Below are 17,902 nucleotides of genomic sequence, written 5' to 3'. Positions count from 1 at the left end.
ATTAGTTTGTAAATGAATGTGTAAGGCCAAAGACAAGGCCAAGGGCAAGGCCAAGTTTTTATTAATTAAGCCAAGGTCACAGCCGTAGTAGACGCATATATCCATTAATTTAATGGTACATACCACCCAGCTAGCCAGAGAGATAGAATTCCTGCAGAGTGGTGACTAGCGAAGTTCAAACCAACGAAGTGTCCTCGACCTCAAGCAAGCATGCTACAGGCTACAGTCTACAGATTTCGGTTACTGACCCCAACCTATGTTTATTGTATTAGGTTCTTAAACTAAGTCAGATAACTGAGCTTATTAGATTTACCCAAATTCCAGTATTTGGATCATATGTGGTATATATTATCAGGACATCGCCATTAGCGTTTTTTGGCAAGTGCGTATAGGAAATAACTTTGATAATTTGATTTGTTAACTTACCGGACGTAATTCTAATTGCATCGTCGGCAAAGTTAATGATCTAATTACCTAATTGCATTAAACCATAGAAATTAGACTATCAATGCTATAAACTCTTCAACGATATTGTTTTGAACACGGGTTTTGAATGGTGATCGTGAATTTGCCCGACATTCACGCTTCAAAGCAGGCAAAAGCCAAAGGGATTTACAAATATAAAAAAGTTCTCTCAGCAAGTACAGAGTGTTTTGGAGACTCATTTATTAATTTTCATGATAAGAAACATTATCAAGAAGATGTCTTTCGACATTTTTGAAATATTTAACCCATAGAGATCAGCACATTTATTGAATAACCTACCGTTTATATAATGACCCGATTATTCACCCGACTGACAATCATTCGTTCAGTGTTTCTATATTGTTACATTCCCTTTCAAGCGCCGGAGTCCACTGTACGAAACAAATAAGCTAAATTGCTCAATACTCAACATTAATTTTATACAACATTAAACAATTGATATAGTTTCGAGTAACCAGTATATACCTTTCAAGATATTATATACCATTCCTGTTACTCCCAGGCAGATAAAGGGAATCTCGGGTAATAAAAACGATTTCGCTCTGATAAACGTCTGTAAAAGGTTATTGAATTATGTATCCAAAACATCGGGGTTAAGTTAACTGTGGTAAAAGATACAGGATAGTGACTAACTAAATCACTTTACTTATATATGACCGGGGGGCTCTGGTCATGCATGGATAAAAAAATATGAAAATACAGTATGTGTAAAAGTATGCCGGAAAACTTCCACCATTTGATAAGTTACTTTCAATGGAAGTTATTTTACTACACGAATTTTTGGTCCCTAATAAAAGAGGTTGTTACGTAGTTTGGAATCAAACGATGTCGATGAAGATGAAATTATCGGCAATTTTGGCAATTTCATATACAGTCAAAACAACCTCATATGTTTTTGTGATGTTGAATAAGATAAAATAATATACGTATGCTGCTGTATTCCAGAGAAAAGGAGACAAAATTTCAATTTCGCAAAAATGGCATAGGTGTCTGTATTTGGAGTAGTTTTACCATGATCAGAAAATTCCAGCAGCTCTCATGGTGATGAGTTTGTTGTTCATGGAAATTGCCTATAAGCAATTATCAGCATTGATTGGATGGTTTTAGATAGGATCATCATTATAAAGCATTGATTGGATGGTTTTAGATAGGATCATCATTAATAAAACTCAAAATTTCTTCGAGTATATTTCCTCTTTTCAATATAGCGCAAAGAGCATTAATTGGTTGTCTGAAGTATTTGTCGATTCTCAATTCTATTGTCATATTATATTATTTATTATTATTATTTTTATCTAGGAAATGCATCGTTATACATTTCATTGCAAGTGTATAACACAAAACCAAGTTACTCTTCGTTTAATACTGAACACAGCACGACATAAGTTATTGTCCTGATAAATATTCGTGTTTATTGTCATGGTTACACAGCTGTCTGCAACGCCTAAAAAACTTACATGGGTAGAAACGCATCATGTATGGTCAATGTCCTGTGTAAACAGAAACCTTTTTAACACAAATAGTATCCACACAAACAACAAGGAACAAAAATATGACAATACCATTAAAATTAAATGTTTTTCATGTTTTTTGTTCTATGACGAAGGTTTGCGCGACTTGGATATGGCTAATTCGCTTTTTCACATGTCATTAATTCTTTTTATCATTATTATATTTAGCGGAACAAATTCCTTTCCACTTTTTATGAATATAACCGCGTGAGATGATGTAGGGCTTGGCTTTCGAGCGCGTTTCTGGAAAAAAGTTATCCATATGCCCTTCAAAGTACTGGGTATCTTTAAAAAAGTAAAATTTATCTCGCACTTCATCATAATATCCATCATCAACGTCATTTGGTAGTCCATTCCAGTGTGAATTTGCTACGTTTATCGGATTTCCTTGACGTATTTCTATCTTAAAATTATCATATTCCCAAGCTAATCCATTTTGAAAAATCCACGTTCCGGATGACGGGTGTTCGGCAATAGACACAACTACAGAAACGTTCTTTGGTATCCCTGGTACTCGGCCATGTGAAGGCCAGAATTCAGAGGTCGTTTTAAGCGTAATTCTCTTTGCTATCATGTCATAAATGTAAACTTTATCATCTTTGACAAAGAGATAGTAATCCTTGTTAGACTGTTCTGCCAAATAGCGTGATGCACAATCAAGATTTGATGGTATTTTTGGTCCAGAGGCTGACGGGAATTCGTCATTAATCTTTTTAGGATAACCAACATGCACACGGTCACTTGTGCTGTCAAATTTCCATACTAAGTCTTTCCGCATGAAATAGACGTCGCCATTTTTCAGAGACATTGTAGCATCAATCCTTGTTTGGCAGTCACCTAGACAGCGTTTAAAATTATATTAATTTTTTTAAAAGCTGTGTATAATTTTTACCACTGTATTAAGCAGCTGAGCATGCAAATTAAAAGAAATATTATAGTTAGAAAATGTTCAAAATACATCTATGCACTGCATGTAGGTTTGGAAATAAGTATTCTTTTGAGACGATGTAAAATAAACCTCATTCTTACCATAAATTTTGTTCAATCCATTTTTATCATCCTCATGCAGACTGGTTATGAGACCATTTCTTGAGTATCTGTTGTACATGATACTGTCATAGTACGAGGAATGCCCCAGGCCCAAGCTATGACCTATTTCATGGACAGCAACATTATACATGGTTGTTTCTGTCCATTTTTCCGCGGAATCCATATGAATATCCCCATCTTTTGAGCTTCCAGGAAGAAATGCATGAGCTAATTCTCCCCCAGGACCATCATTAAATGGGTTTTGATCCCCGTGAGAACCTGATAAAAACAAAATTATATTTCTTCTTATCGTCAGGTTACACTAGCTTGATTTGGATTGCATAACAACGTTAACAGTAAAAATATAACTATGCATGAGCTATAAATTTCTGTCAATGAATATGGGCTATCGATAAATAAAACATGCCTCACTCCACTACACTCATTCTAACGCATATAGATGAAATCAAATGAGGTCATTTAAGATAACCATTATATAGTCCATGTTTGGTTTCAGGATCAGTTTACCATCATAGTCTCTAATTGATAATAGTTTGCCGTTATAGCCCCCTGTTGAAACCCCGAGTACTAACTCAGCTTCGTTTATTTTTTAATGATAACGTTAGATTAGAAGTCAGTAGTCATATTGTGGTTAGATTTTGCAACATAGAAAGGGAGGCGGGTTAACTATCGCTGTCCTCGGGCAAAAACCAAAGGGGACCCGATTAGTTTACTGTGTTCAGGGGCAAATGAAAAGAAAATAAACTTACATGCAGGAGATATAAAGAACCAAATTTAAATGCCGGATTTCTAAAGGCTTATTAGCACATTTCGAAATATCATTATCTTCGATAGAATAGGAAATCTTCATGTGTAAAAATATCATTTCTCCAAGGCAACCAATAACGGCTTAGCCGCTTAGGCATTAAACCCTGTGAAACTTCATTTTTTGGGGTAGACTGCTTACGATTATCTAAAGTAAGCCAATCAAAACCGTCAATCTATCAACGCCTATGATATAAGCAAGTCTATTTTATGACCAGTCTCACGTCCAGCAAACAAAAAGTAGAGTTCCCTAGGGTTCAATACTTAACCGCTCCCATTTTTTTTTCTTGGCTTTCATTAAAAAAACGTACGTTTTTCAACACGGATTAAATGACAAACGTATATCAATCCGACTTATCAGTATTCAGTGAATCGTTTAAATGCCCTCGTACTCAATTTGGTAATATAAATACCAAGAATTGAGGATGAAAAAAAAAATCAAAATCCTGAGATTTGAGAGAGTGAGATAATTTGCAATTAAAATCCCTTTTCAGAGAAAATCGTCTTTCATGGCCATAATTTAGACGCCATGAAGATGCCAAATCACTAATACTCCCCCAACTCGTTCTTCCTTAGACTAAAGCCATAGATCTTATTAAACCATATGCACGCATGATTGTCAGTGAAAAGGATGAATGCAGTTAAAACAGCGGGGGGAAAATACTCACCCGTGAGAAACTCGATAATAATATCAGGCCATTTACTTCGTTTCTCAAATTTCAATGGCGATGCATATTCCCATAGCTTGAACGCTTTATCAAATATTTCTTCTTGTTTTGTTTTTGAAATGCTTCCCCCCGACCAGGGTCTGTAGATTTGCCATGTGATGAGTTTCTTAGACCATTTAAAAATTTTATAACCATTGACGCTTTTGTGATAAATCGTGTATCTTTTGCTGCGATGGTGCACTTTCAGTTGAAACTGTTTCTCATAACCATCGTCAGATACGCCGCCGCATCGAGGAACATGAAGTTTTTTCGTCTCATCATTCAATTCTCCTGGGTCTATTAAACCAAGTGTATTTTGAAAATTTTTTAATCCATTTGAGATCTCGTCATCAGTGGAAGAATATTTAGTCTTTTTGCTGATAGTTGCAGCCACGTTTGATGTTTGTTTTTGAGAAAGATTTCTCACGTCGGGTTTCGCGTGTAAAAAACCATATCGCAGCAGGTATTTCTAGAAAACATTTATCACAAATTCCTTGATTCATTCAAGAATAAATCCTTTCTTATTATTTTAACCTTTCAATTCACAGCAAGAACTATGATATATGTAGAATTTTTTTAGAAATAAATAAGGACTTAGCTATATACCAAATATTGTTTTTGTGATTTTATGCTCAATACTAAATCAGTTTTGTCTGATAATAAAAAAGTTATTGATTTAGACTTTGAGGCTTTTCGATGTTAATAAAAGTCATAATATTGCAATGTTTAAATTACTGTAGGGGGTAATAAAAAACTATCAACGGAAGGCTTTAATATGACTTGATAATTTCCCCTACTGATTTTTGCTGGCGCCATGCACCGCAGAGTGTGTCAAGGCATCGGAACCGAAAGCCAAAACATATATGCCAAAACAAGATGAATGCCAAAATAAGACACCATTGACAGTCTGCAACTCTGCTGGTGATCCTAGTCGTTTGCCAACCTCCTTAACATTAATCTACTTCAAAGAAACGAAACTAAGAATGGCTCTTAAACTAATCTTTAATCTTGTAGTCACTCTTAACACATGTTTTACTGTAAAACATGCTGCGTGTTTGACCACCAGTAAAGGTCTGCTGGGCGCGTATTTTTAGCACCAACACTGCGTGCATACTGTTGATGTCGTATACATACAGACATGAAGAAAGAGCATTTCGCTCTCCTCCTTAGAGTCGCTAAATTGTTTTTATTTCCTATTCTTTGCGTGCATGGGAATATCCTAATGGCATTCATCGTTATTAAATTTCATGTTCTTCTGGTTATATTTCCATCTTTTACGTCTTTCATGGATGTACTAAATTTGTGTTCTGACAAACATGCACCCGGCGTATTGCGCATAGTTGAATCAAATGACGCGAGATATTAATATACAGCTTGCACCCACCGGATGAATTATAATATTTTCGTTACAGCAATGGAAGAAATGTTTACATAATCTTGTAAATATGACTAGCCTCTGGCGCCTAAGATTATCTGCATATAATCCGAAAGAGTGTTTGTATTGCGACTTTAATATTGCTGCTTGATAATCCAAATGAACTTAGGAAATTATTACTACCGTCTAACCTATGCGGTGATTTCTATATCAATAGTGTTATTGTTCTAAAACTTATATTCTAAAATTTGTATTTTTCACCAGCAAATATTGTATTACTTACCACAACCTTGAGATGGTTCTTGTTATGTTTAGCGACATTGTCACGTGTCAAAGAGTGTATTGGTAAAGCAGTTACGATTGGTACCATTGTCAGAAAAATCGCCAGATACATTTGTATCATTGTCATTTTGAAGTTCTTCTTACCGTCAGGTATCGTCTTGTGAATGTCATGGCGTGTCACTCCAGCCCTAAAAACCTATAAACAAATTGTTTAAATTTTTGGCATTTTACTGATATCAAATTAACTGGAATGCCGACACAACCGTTGATCATTTCCAGGATCAAACGTAATACTGTAGCAACGTAAATATGTGTTAGCAAAGTTGAAATAGTAGAAGAAACAGTTGTCGAAAGATTATCAATCGTAGGTAATAGTTATTGGTTGGTAGAATTTCTGCTGAAACGAATTATGACCAGAATAAGGCTGTATAAAAGTTTTTCGTTAAACATGAAACGACGTTTCGGAATTTATTATTATTAGATTATTAGATTTTAAAAGATTATGTACAATTTTGAATAAATCGCGTAATTAAAACCGTTACGTCATACGTTCTTGTGCGTGCAATTTGCATGTGTGGGTATGTGGCGGGGTTAGTTACTGGTCTGTCAAGAAACTTCCGATTAATTTACAAAATTAATTTGAATGAAACCGCCTGGAATAATTTTTCTGTCCAAACCTTGTCAAGAGTTATTTTGGAGTTGCATTTCATGTCAGCCAACTACGTTTATGTTGACCGTGGTTGAATTTACGATCTTAACGATGGCACTCAGGTAGAAACGTCAAGAAGGTTTTTTTTGTCTATTTTAGGCAGTCGGTATATAACATACTTGAATTTTAACTCTATTTTGACAGCATGACTCGTAGCATGCGTCCAGTCAAATTGAAGCTAGGCTTCCCACACACCATTTTAATAATATATGATATAAAAAAGTAATGAGCAATGCTTGTACACACTAGCGCGGATGACGAGCGCAGACGTCACAGTATCATCTATTTGCGTTAATGGCTCATTTTTAATGGATATCAGTTCCCTTTCGTCAATTGGAAAGCTATTTTATAATTCGTGACATCATAACATTAATTGAATCTTCTAATTATGGCACATTTCCAAATTATCACGGGTATAGTTGAGTCAGTGTGAGGTAGGTTATGTGTAAATGTTACCAGCTGAATGACAAGAAAAGTAGTAGACTTGCTACAAGTCGAAAAAAACTTAATTCGAAGAAAATCTAAAATCCTGGAGTGATATTTATCGAGTGTTGGCAAACAGGAATTAATTCCCGATGCGTCACAATTGACGTACATGATACAGATTTGTATTTTCTGCGTCATTCTGGCTTTTATCGGAAATGTTTAAACTCTCTGATATTCTATGATTTCGTCAGAATAACAATTCTAATATTTGTCTCTTCCATTCATTGCAGTTGATAAAACGTTCTCAGGGATGTTAGTTGTAATATTTTATTCAATAGTGTAGCTCTTTCAGGCAAGGCTTGTATCCAAAATACCTTCCCAACAACTATGAAAAATATAGAAAAGTAGTTAATGAGGTTCTGAATGTTGCCGGTATATTCTGTTCGACAGCGAGATAGATGATTTAATTCTTTGATGTTATAATAGGGTAAATATTTCAAAAACAAAGCTGCATATTTTATTGTGTGCTTCCAGTGTCTCTCTCCAACGCAAGACGTGAAAGGCAATTCAATGAATAAATTAGTGGAGTGGTATGAAACTTTTCACACTTAAGGCTGCTTTCCACTTTCGCGTTTTTAGCACGTACGTACACGCACGTAAAAGTTTAAGTGCTTTTAAATTTTTATTATTTAGCATCTAGGTCAGCAAATGCATACTAAGCTACGCGGAAAACTAAGTTCTTTCGATTTATTCATTTCGTTTTTTTAAAGATAACTTATATAAGTATTTAGACTTTTACGTGCGTGTACGTGCGTATGAAAAACGCGACAGTGGAAAACAGCCTTTAGTCTTTGCTTCATTTTAGGATACATTTGAACTCTAAAGGCAAGGTTTATGTTTTGTATTATGATTCATCTATTTGATATGCTTCGTGTGTTCGTGAGATGTTTAAAGCACTTCTGTTAAATTACAGCCGCTATTCAGCTAATTTAATTTTGTATTCATCACGGTAGGCATGTTTTCTATCCACAAATTGTTCTCCATGGTGACGTGAAGATTGAAGAAGAATCTGATGAAAAAGCTGTCTGTACATCACGTAATTTGCATGTCCATTCGACGACGCAAAGAATTAAACAAATAATTCAAGACAACAAACTTAGCAGATGAGCGTGCTTATTCTTGTTTTGTATGTGGGTCGTATAATTAGACCAATCAATTTTGCAATCATTTGGCATGCCTTTGGTTACGTGAATAAGTCCAGCTCAGGTCGTTCTATCGTTGCCTTACAATAGAATTATCTCTATATCCCTATAGGGAATGCTTTAAAAGGATTTTTTTATTGACAGACCTGCCTTCTTGTATCTACCGTGTTGAAGTAAAAGATGAAGGATTTTGTTTATTGGATACGGTAATTGATTTATTGGAGTGCAACAAATTAAAATGTATCAAAGGAATACAATCAAACTAGTATTTATAAATATATACATATGCAAGAGGAAGTCTCATTTATCTACATTTTGTATATCACGTGCTTGAACATGGCTAATTAGATGTACATAAGTTTGCTCGTCGCTGTGTCTAAATTCTAGTTACTATGTGCCAGTACGAGTTGTTGAAAGTCAAACAACATTCGAATGTGCGCAAAATAACCAAGTTAATCATTAATCTCGCAAGTTAATCCTTAATCTCGCAAGTTAATCCTTAATCTCGCAGACTGTACGCACGACAACCTCGGTAACCCCGTACGGGTCTGCATTAGCAGCTGGTCTGCGGTCTTCCAAATAACCCTTGCCATCCTCAGCACACTGACGTGGTATTCTTACGCTAGCACCACGATGAGCCACACCATGAGAGAAAGTATGAATATCAGCAGTTTCATGACGTCCAGTTAAACGTCGAAGGTTATCTTTTCCCTCTTTTGGGTCATATGCTTTGATGTGTAGGTCGTGTACTTTAGACAGCCTTTCAATAGCTTCATAAATATACGTCAAACCTCCTTCTTCTCTCATTGCAAGAGTGCTAGGGATGCAGAAAAACAACTTTAACAACATCAACTATAGGACAATCCTTACAAATGAATAAACGTGCCACTAACACAGTTGGTTCACCCAAAAATTAAGATTAAAATCTGCTCAAGAGAATTCATTTTCTGGTGTTGGTTGTGGTTTTAGATTGATCATGAATAATATATCACTAAAATGCCTTCCTTGTTTAGAGAAGATAAAGGTGTTATTCTTTGTAAGACCAAAATGAAAGAATAGGAAATCAAGAAAGAATAGACATTAGTTTTAGAGGACACTAATACTCATAAGAGATGTAAACACATGTATCTATTTAAATAGTATTGAATTTGGAACTACATGACGTTTTGTCCCCATGACTATGCTGAAGGGGCAAAAAATTGTAGAATTTGTAAAAGCAATGTTGTGAATGGTGCATGTCAAAAAACTAGTCAGGTAAATAACCTGGTGTCAACATTGAAACTTGGTAACCTTGTAGAAGATGGCAGTGGTTTGCAAGGCATATTATTTTACCTGAAGTTAGTGTGAGCCCCAGCACCATTCCAATCACCAGTCATTGGTTTAGGATCCAATGTTACAACAATACCAAAGTCTTCAGCAACACGATGAAGGAGAAACCTTGCTACCCATAAATGATCTCCCATCTCAATACCTTCACATGGACCAACTTGGAATTCCCACTAGAAAACAATGTATTTTTAAATTTTTGGAATCAATTAGGTTATCTTTTCAAAACATGCTGTAGATAAAAAAATCTCATTAACAGTAGGAATAAAATATTAAGGTCTGGCATGATATGGACCTATACTACATTGTTTCAACTGCTGACATATTACCTGAGAAGGCATAACTTCAGCATTGGTGCCTGCAATTTTAACACCTGCATACAAACATGCACGGTAATGGGCTTCAACAACTTCACGACCATAAACTCTTCCAGTACCAACGGAACAATAATATTTTCCCTGTGGTTCTGGGTAGCCTCCTTTTGGCCAACCCAATGGATGTCCATCAGTATCAAGCAAAGTATATTCTTGTTCAATACCAAACCATGGATGCTCATCCTAAATAACAGAGAAAGCGTTCAATACATCCATAACTTGTATCTGAAATATCATAGAAAATACAACATTGACTTTAATTTTGAAACAATAGTATTTTAGTACCTTTGCTAGTTCCATAACTGCCTTGCACGTTTTTCTTAGGTTTGTTGCAGTTGGTTTGTGATCATAATGATAGGTCTCACACAGCAATAATTTGTTTGGTCCTCGGCGGAATGGATCTCGAAACAAAGCTACTGGATGTAGATAAACATCACTATTGGCGCCAGTTGCTTGACCAGTACTATAACATAGCAAATATGTCAGAAAACATAAAGGACTAACTAAATGTTTCCTTACAAAATTAAAAGCAACCCCTCAGAGCTGGCTTGGATGCCTGCATTGTTTTTTTTTTGTAAGGGAAAGCCACATATATTTAAGGAATGCTGATAATTGCAGTTCGTGGAATTCACAACAAAATTCATGTACAGGCAAGCTCATGAAATTGCAACTGGTAACAAAAACTGGTAACAAAGAATTTTTTGTGAAATAGTTGCAATTCAATATTCTGTGTCGAAATCTGATGCAATGCACACGTGAATCACGCATGCCTGACATGCATGTTTATATGTAAATATGTTTTGACATATTTCCCAAAATACATAAATTCAAATGCATTTATAAAAAACAGTGCTTTCTTTATTTAAGTAAATAATCTAATTTCTGTTCAAAATTTTAGATTTTTAAACCTGGAGCCGTCGAAATTCCAAATTGGGCAATCACTTGGAACTTGTGGTTCAAAGTCCATCGTCTTCGTTTTACATCTCAAGAATTCACCGCTTCCATCTATCCAAATATACATCACTTGGACAAACCCACATTGGTCTAAATCTAGATAACGTCCTGCGTCTGGTTTCATAACTCCTGTCGTAGTCATAATTGATTGGAAAATTGTATCTGTTAAAAACCAAAACATGAAATTATGTACGTGATTTCAACTGGTTTCGCTTTTATTTCGAAGAGGACAAGCCCCCGTATACAATTAACTCGTATGGTATTCGAATTTTATCATTTAAAACGTTGTCCCTGATATTAACAAAAGCATGGTTTCGGGTGTAAAACGTGAATAGCAGATATTTTATGCAATGGAAAATTGTTTTGGGTATCGATGGGTTATGTCATTATGGGCTTCAAATTTCGCCTCTACACACTCTATATGTATATAGATCGTATATATCGTTAACATAAAAGCGATACTTACAATTTAAAGCGATCAATGAAGAAATAACGTACAATTCTGGCCTAATTCTTTAGTCTTTACCAGCCAAATCACAAGAACGACTACCGACTGTGTTGACTGTGTTCGTGGCACTAACTAATCAATTAGCTTCGTTCCCAGACTCTTTATTACTGTTTTGGCGGGATTTGAACCTATTAAACCGCGGGAAATCAATAAAAACATGTCATATGACTTCGTTATTTATTCCCTATTGGTTACTGGAGTAATAATTTGGGTTAATCAAATAGCGCATTTCTTGGTAATATTCACAAAGCCAGGCGCACATGAAGCGATTTGGAGCCGAATCGGGTATATGACGATATAATGGCTTCAAACGGAAAAGACAGCATTTTACCCAGAACTCAACTGTCACACCAAAAGGGTTCCGATTGCAATTTTCCATTTAAGCCCGCCTAACCTCAAATAGCAACCTTGATATTGCCATTGCGAACTTGGGACAATGAAGATCTTGTATTAAACATCACATGCGTTTTTCGTGACTTTTTGTGGTGGATATAAATTATCACAAAGCTTTGCGTGTCGGTCACAAGATTCATTTCTGGGTAATTGACTGTCGAGAACGAAACGTATCGGGTGTTTTAATTTCACCGAAGGCGGATTCCACTTACAGCGAAATCATTTGCTAGCGAAATATTTGCATATTTTCTTTTGAATTGAGAACTGTCAAGTCGCACTAATTTATTTATGCTGTAAGAATTCAAAAGAAAATATGCAAACATTTTGCTAGCAAACGATTTCATTGTAAGTGGAAATCCGCCTTCAGAGAAATTAAAACACCCGATACGTTTCGTTCTTCGACAGTCAATTACCCAGAAATGAATCTTGTGACCGACACGCAAAGCTTTGTGATAATTTATATTCACCACAAAAAGTCATGAAAAACGCATGTGATCTTCAAGATCTTCATTGTCCCAAGTTGGCAATGGCAATATCAAGGTTGCTATTGAGGTTAGGCGGGCCTAAAATGAAAATTGCAATCGGAACCCTTTTGGTGTGACAGTTCTGGGTAAAATACTGTCTTTTCCGATTTGAAGCCATTATATCGTCATAAACAGCTTTTCTTAGATTTTACCGTTTTAGCAAGTTGCTAGTTAGTACTTTAAGAGCACCTTAATGAACCAGTTAATCATCGGGATTCAGGAAGCTAAATGAAGAGGGATCTTTTCGTTATTTGTCTACCATCTGAGGTTCCTTACGGAAGAAACAGACGGTAGTGGACGACCTTTGGTAAACAAGACTTTTATATCTGCTCTATATAATAGTATAGTATCTGTATGGTATTGAACACTCTCTGGTATTTCGTAAACCAAACGACATTCATATTTATATATACACGCACAACTTTTAGAATTGAAAGTAGGTGTCTGTTGAAATAAAAATTAATTACTCAGCCTCAAGTCTCAACCAAAGCAGGTTCAGTTGTGTTATTGGAGCTGATTTTCCGGGTCGAGGATTTTTCACTGTTGATTGCACTAAAGCTAGCTGGTGCAATCAGACTGAATTTGATTCAGTCGCCCAAAAGAAAATATTTGCGATTTACGGCGCAAATCATGAACATGTAAACTTACACCAGGAGACAGCATCGTGCAGAGGAGGAAATATTATCTATTTACGTCTATTTGTTCACTTTTGTCTTGTGATATTGATATAAAGATATCATAACATAGTCATTACACAAACACCTGTACATTCATCAATACCATAGATACTTTCTCACAAGGCTGGAATTCTAGAAGTGTTGCTTAGTTTGAGCCATTGTCATTGCAATTCATTTAATTCGACTAGTTTTCTTGAAAAGAGTCAGCAAGTAAGTCAGCAACTATATATAACTAACTAGTAACTAAACTACCTAAAGCACTCAGTCTATAATATTTCATGCAAATATACTGAATTAATTACGATACCTATGTATTTATAAATTTACAATATATCGTTTTTGAAACCTAGCATGTATCTGCATAGGTTCACTATGTATCATCGATGATTCATTCGGGAGTATCTATTCCAGAGCAGATCAAAATCTGACGAAGCTTCGTCCCATTCTTAAAACATCGTCACTGAGTATTTTGTATGTGCGAATGGAATATTGAATAGCCATAGTCGTCTAAGGCTTTATCAAACGCTAGCCAATATATATATATATATACAGATAATTTGAGTGCCTTATGTCAGTTATGACAAGATGGCCACTTTTTCACAGGTCTGACCGTGAAGGCGAAGGTAAGCTAACCATTTCTGGTGTAATATCGGGTGATTAACTGTCATTGCGCAGTTACACCTTTTGGGATAACTTCTTCTAAGTTTCACTGAAATTTATTTTAATATAGGAGCAATAAATATTTTCCATTGTAAACCAGACTGTGAACATAGTTCATGATATCTAGTCTGCATGTTAGAATCTAGATGAGATCTTATACTAAAGTATTTGTAAATGTAAACCGCTATACTGAGTCAGGTCTTGTTTAAGCTTTGTGACTGTGAGGAAACCTGGTATTAAAATGACTTTGTCCAGGATATGGTAAAATAGCAATGATATGAGGGAAGAGAATAAGAAGAGAATTCAAACAGGCGAGCATTCAGCGCAACAATTCAAGTAGAGTATTAAAGCGGCGAGCATTTTAATCGTAAAATCATATAATTTGAGACCAATTTTATAATTGGATTGAACAGCGGGTGATTAAAGTCAGCGAAAAAATCCTTATCATGCAGTTCTAAATAGCTCATTGGGAAAAATCAGTCGAAGATGTACGATGATCCTTTATTAATTGCTTTAGGGTAGGCAGTCTTTTGCATTCATCAAATTATATAGTTTTTTTATTATCGTAACTGCAGCAAGGTCTACAAGGTAGGATATATTAATAGATATTTATCTTCATTTCTCAGCAGGGTTTTATTTCTGAGACGGCAATTCATCAATCGACTGGAGCTTTAAAGATATACGATAATGGCATATTTTATTACGACACTTGCACTTGTGATAAGTTTGACAATATTAAATGTGGAAGCAGCTCCAAGTGGGGTAAAGGTGGCCGCATTCAACGTGCAGGTTTTTGGACAGACAAAGATTTCTAAGAATCATGTTACTGATATTCTTGTCAAGGTTTGTTGCTATGATTCATTCAGGAGCTATGGCTGTTTTCAAATTACTCGTCTTTTTTTGTGCATGCATGCACGAAAAATATTTTGAACGAATATTTTGAAGAATCATTTGAACGGATCTCATTTGACGTTTTCGTGCGTGTGGTTGGCATATGAAAGATCAACTGATGCATAAATGTATCAGATCGCGCTCTCTTGATGCGTTTTTCTCAATGAAAATTAATTTTTGAACATCTTTGGTTTATTATTGCTACTTGCGTGTAGGCTGTAAAAAAAAGGGCGATAGTGGAAATCCGCACTTAAAAATGAGACAAACATGCAGCTGGCTTTTATAAAGATAACATGAGGAGCAAGAACTAGACTTTGTATAGTTGGCGTTATGACCTCAGCCTCAAATTAGGTCTTTATTAAAGGTCTAAAATATAGATGGAACTATATACGACAAACACGCCATCTTACGTGTGCGCGCGCAAAGCTTCGGTGGATGACTGAGTGCTTGTGAACCACTGACCAGTCTGACCTATATTATCTAGTATATTTCCTGAGCAATAAGAGCGACTTGAACTAGGAGGCCACATGACCTATTCCGCCATGTTGGATAGAAAAGGCAGTAGATTTTAAAATAAAATGCACCGTTTTTTCCAACATCACATCAACTCGCCAAGTTTAAAAAGAAATTAAATTCTTTCTTGACTTGTATAGATTATCAGCAGCTATGATATTATATTGATTCAAGAAATAAGAGATAAAAAAGATGCGATGGAAAGACTTTTGAAAAGTGTTAACGTCAGGTAATGTTAATGTTGAAGGAACCGAAACATTTATCACGGAGTAATTCTATGAATATATTCTTAAAACTCATCCACATTTTTGAGGGGGCAAAAATGCTGTAAAATATAATTTCTTTCTGCCATATCTCATCTCCCTTCATCCACTAATCAGTTTGAATATTGCAGGATTGCAAACAGTTCCAACCAGTATGAAATGATAATTAGTGGAAGATTGGGTCGATCTGCAAGCAAAGAACAATATGCATTTTTATACAGGTATAAGTCACAGTTGGTTATAGTACTTCACTGACTAGACGCAGTGTTATTCAGGATAAAACCCGTCAAAGCCACACTCGGACTCCTTAGTCAGGCCTTTGTATCTAACGTCTCGAAATTTGGTTTAGGAAAAATATTGCAACGGTGAAGGGAAATTATACTTACAACGACAAGAATGATGATTTTGAAAGAGAGCCTTTTGTTGTCTACTTTAATGTTCCTTCTGCAGGTCTGAATATTAATTTTATCTAGTGAAATATACGAGAAATTACCATTTCTTCTGCGCGAATTTATTTGCGAGGCCAAAAACAGAGTAAAAAAAAAACAATTCTTCTTGTCAGTTTGCGGACATTTTTTATGTCTATATATAATCACGTTATTGACGGGTTTCAGTTTTCCCTTTGCGAATCAAATCGCCTGGTAGGGAATGGTCCGGCATGGTTCTGTCAAAGTTCTTTGAACGCAAAACCAAGATATATGCATATCAGCCAAGGACGCTTTAGTAATATAATGCCGGTAAAAGTGCATTTATAAATTAATCTAGCGGTAACCGACATGGTGTTCATCGGTCTACACACGAAGCCAGATGACGCAGTGAATGAAATTGACAAACTGGTTGACGTTTATGAAGACGCAGTTAAAAAGTGGAATATAGGCGACGTCGTTATTATGGGTGATCTGAACGCAGCATGTGATTATGTTGGCGATTCAGACTGGGGAAATATACGTTTAGCGACTGATAAACGATTTTGGTGGTTAATTGATGACTGTGAGGATACGTCAGTACAAGGTTCAAGATGCGCCTATGACAGGTATTATCTCAAAGTAAAATAAATCTATATATGATAAGTTAACTTTAAAAAGACTGGTTTTCACTATCGTACATTAAACGTAATTGATTGTCTGTATTTTCGCGGTTGACTGCAGTTACACAGTCGACTCATTGCTGTATTTGTCGGTAAAGTTGAAAAATAAAATGATTTGAGATACACAACTGTACCCATCGGAAGTCAGAATTAATCATGATCGGAAGACCAGCCTTTTATATCAAAATCACTCACTTCGAAAATTTATAGATTTGTTGCAACTGGAAATAATTTACTCAAGAATATCGTCGCCGAAAGTCCAGGATTATTTAATTTCAAAGTAGCTTATAAGTTGAATATGCAAGAGGTAAACATATTATATCAATGCTTAAACTGATGAAACCAGCTGGAGTGATTCACTTCGAGTTACAAACACACTATCATCACTTTAATATATTCTATTCCATTGGAACATAGGCAGCAGATGTGAGTGACCATTTTCCCATTGAATTTGAACTTAAACAAAAAGGTAAAAATAAAATGATGAAATATTTGAAGGATGCATGCATGCCATGCAGTATATAGTTTCAGAACGTATATTTTTCATGACTTTACACAGGCTGGAAGGATCAGGAAACCATTGACTACATTCTCAGCAGTAAACTGTCGAATGGTGGAAAAGCGAAAGTTAAAGCTGTCCTTCGTAAAAATAGGAAAAAGCTGATCCCGACCTCCTATAAAAGAACTGGCGGTATGGCTGAAATCATGTTTCAAACGACAGAGAACAGCATCGAATCCACACTAACCCGCGTTAAAATGCATAAACAGCGTTTTGGCAATATTATGGGAGATATTCGCACTGACCATGTGGAAAAGGACTTGATGAGGCTCCAATCTTGGGCAAACAAATACCCTTATCAAGCGTTCAAAGAATATAGAAATATCGTTGATGTTAAAATTGGTGTTAAATTGATATGGAACATAGAAAAAACACCGGCTACTTGCCAGTTGGTGATTTCAAAGTATATTTAAGAACCCTAAATAAGGAATAGAGTTACATTAGCAATGCATGATGGGGATCATTCTCTGGTATACTTTTTGGAATATACATGAAAGTTGTAAGTTAAATATCATCTTACAATAAAACATATTGTCAGACGGGGAAAAAAGCAATCTTGCAGTGTGAACTCATATCAAAAAATACGGAATTAATGCAAACTGTTTAGTGATATACATTTAT

At 35.6% G+C, this 17,902-nt stretch overlaps 3 protein-coding genes across 10 annotated transcripts; 1 reads left to right on the top strand and 2 right to left on the bottom strand.

Moving 5' to 3' along the window:
- Window positions 1–1,843: 1,843 nt before the first annotated feature.
- LOC114535907 (interstitial collagenase-like) lies at window positions 1,844–6,386 on the bottom strand. The gene is made up of 4 exons (XM_028557244.1): window positions 6,217–6,386; window positions 4,520–5,027; window positions 3,027–3,305; window positions 1,844–2,834 (listed from the first exon to the last, which is right to left on the bottom strand). The coding sequence occupies exons 1-4, from the start codon at window positions 6,340–6,342 to the stop codon at window positions 2,137–2,139; spliced, it is 1,611 nt and encodes a 536-aa protein (XP_028413045.1). The 5' UTR covers window positions 6,343–6,386; the 3' UTR covers window positions 1,844–2,136.
- A 2,342-nt stretch (window positions 6,387–8,728) lies between these two features.
- On the bottom strand, window positions 8,729–11,806 carry LOC114535924 (glutamine synthetase-like). The gene is made up of 6 exons (XM_028557258.1): window positions 11,673–11,806; window positions 11,161–11,368; window positions 10,538–10,715; window positions 10,208–10,435; window positions 9,885–10,051; window positions 8,729–9,369 (listed from the first exon to the last, which is right to left on the bottom strand). Exons 2-6 carry the CDS (start codon window positions 11,346–11,348, stop codon window positions 9,045–9,047), a joined length of 1,086 nt encoding a protein of 361 aa, XP_028413059.1. The 5' UTR covers window positions 11,349–11,368; window positions 11,673–11,806; the 3' UTR covers window positions 8,729–9,044.
- An 831-nt stretch (window positions 11,807–12,637) lies between these two features.
- On the top strand, window positions 12,638–17,890 carry LOC114535893 (deoxyribonuclease-1-like). Of its 8 annotated transcripts, XM_028557227.1 has the most exons (10): window positions 12,979–13,518; window positions 14,382–14,486; window positions 14,598–14,811; window positions 15,513–15,601; window positions 15,767–15,856; window positions 15,985–16,085; window positions 16,401–16,668; window positions 16,933–17,029; window positions 17,140–17,191; window positions 17,282–17,890. In XM_028557227.1, the coding sequence occupies exons 3-10, from the start codon at window positions 14,656–14,658 to the stop codon at window positions 17,692–17,694; spliced, it is 1,266 nt and encodes a 421-aa protein (XP_028413028.1). In that variant the 5' UTR covers window positions 12,979–13,518; window positions 14,382–14,486; window positions 14,598–14,655; the 3' UTR covers window positions 17,695–17,890. The 8 variants fall into 8 exon arrangements, with proteins under 8 accessions (XP_028413026.1, XP_028413023.1, XP_028413028.1 ...); XM_028557225.1 differs by lacking the exons at window positions 12,979–13,518; window positions 14,382–14,486 and adding an exon at window positions 12,638–12,938; XM_028557222.1 differs by lacking the exons at window positions 12,979–13,518; window positions 14,382–14,486 and adding an exon at window positions 12,638–12,938 and having other exon boundaries at window positions 14,595–14,811.
- The last annotated feature ends 12 nt before the right edge of the window (window positions 17,891–17,902 follow it).

This window comes from Dendronephthya gigantea, unplaced genomic scaffold, assembly GCF_004324835.1.
Source record: "Dendronephthya gigantea isolate DGI-Jeju-01 unplaced genomic scaffold, DenGig_1.0 000127F, whole genome shotgun sequence".
Taxonomy (NCBI): Eukaryota; Metazoa; Cnidaria; class Anthozoa; order Malacalcyonacea; family Nephtheidae; genus Dendronephthya; species Dendronephthya gigantea.
Note: the sequence above shows the minus strand (reverse complement) of the source record. Positions and strands in the feature narration are given on the sequence as shown.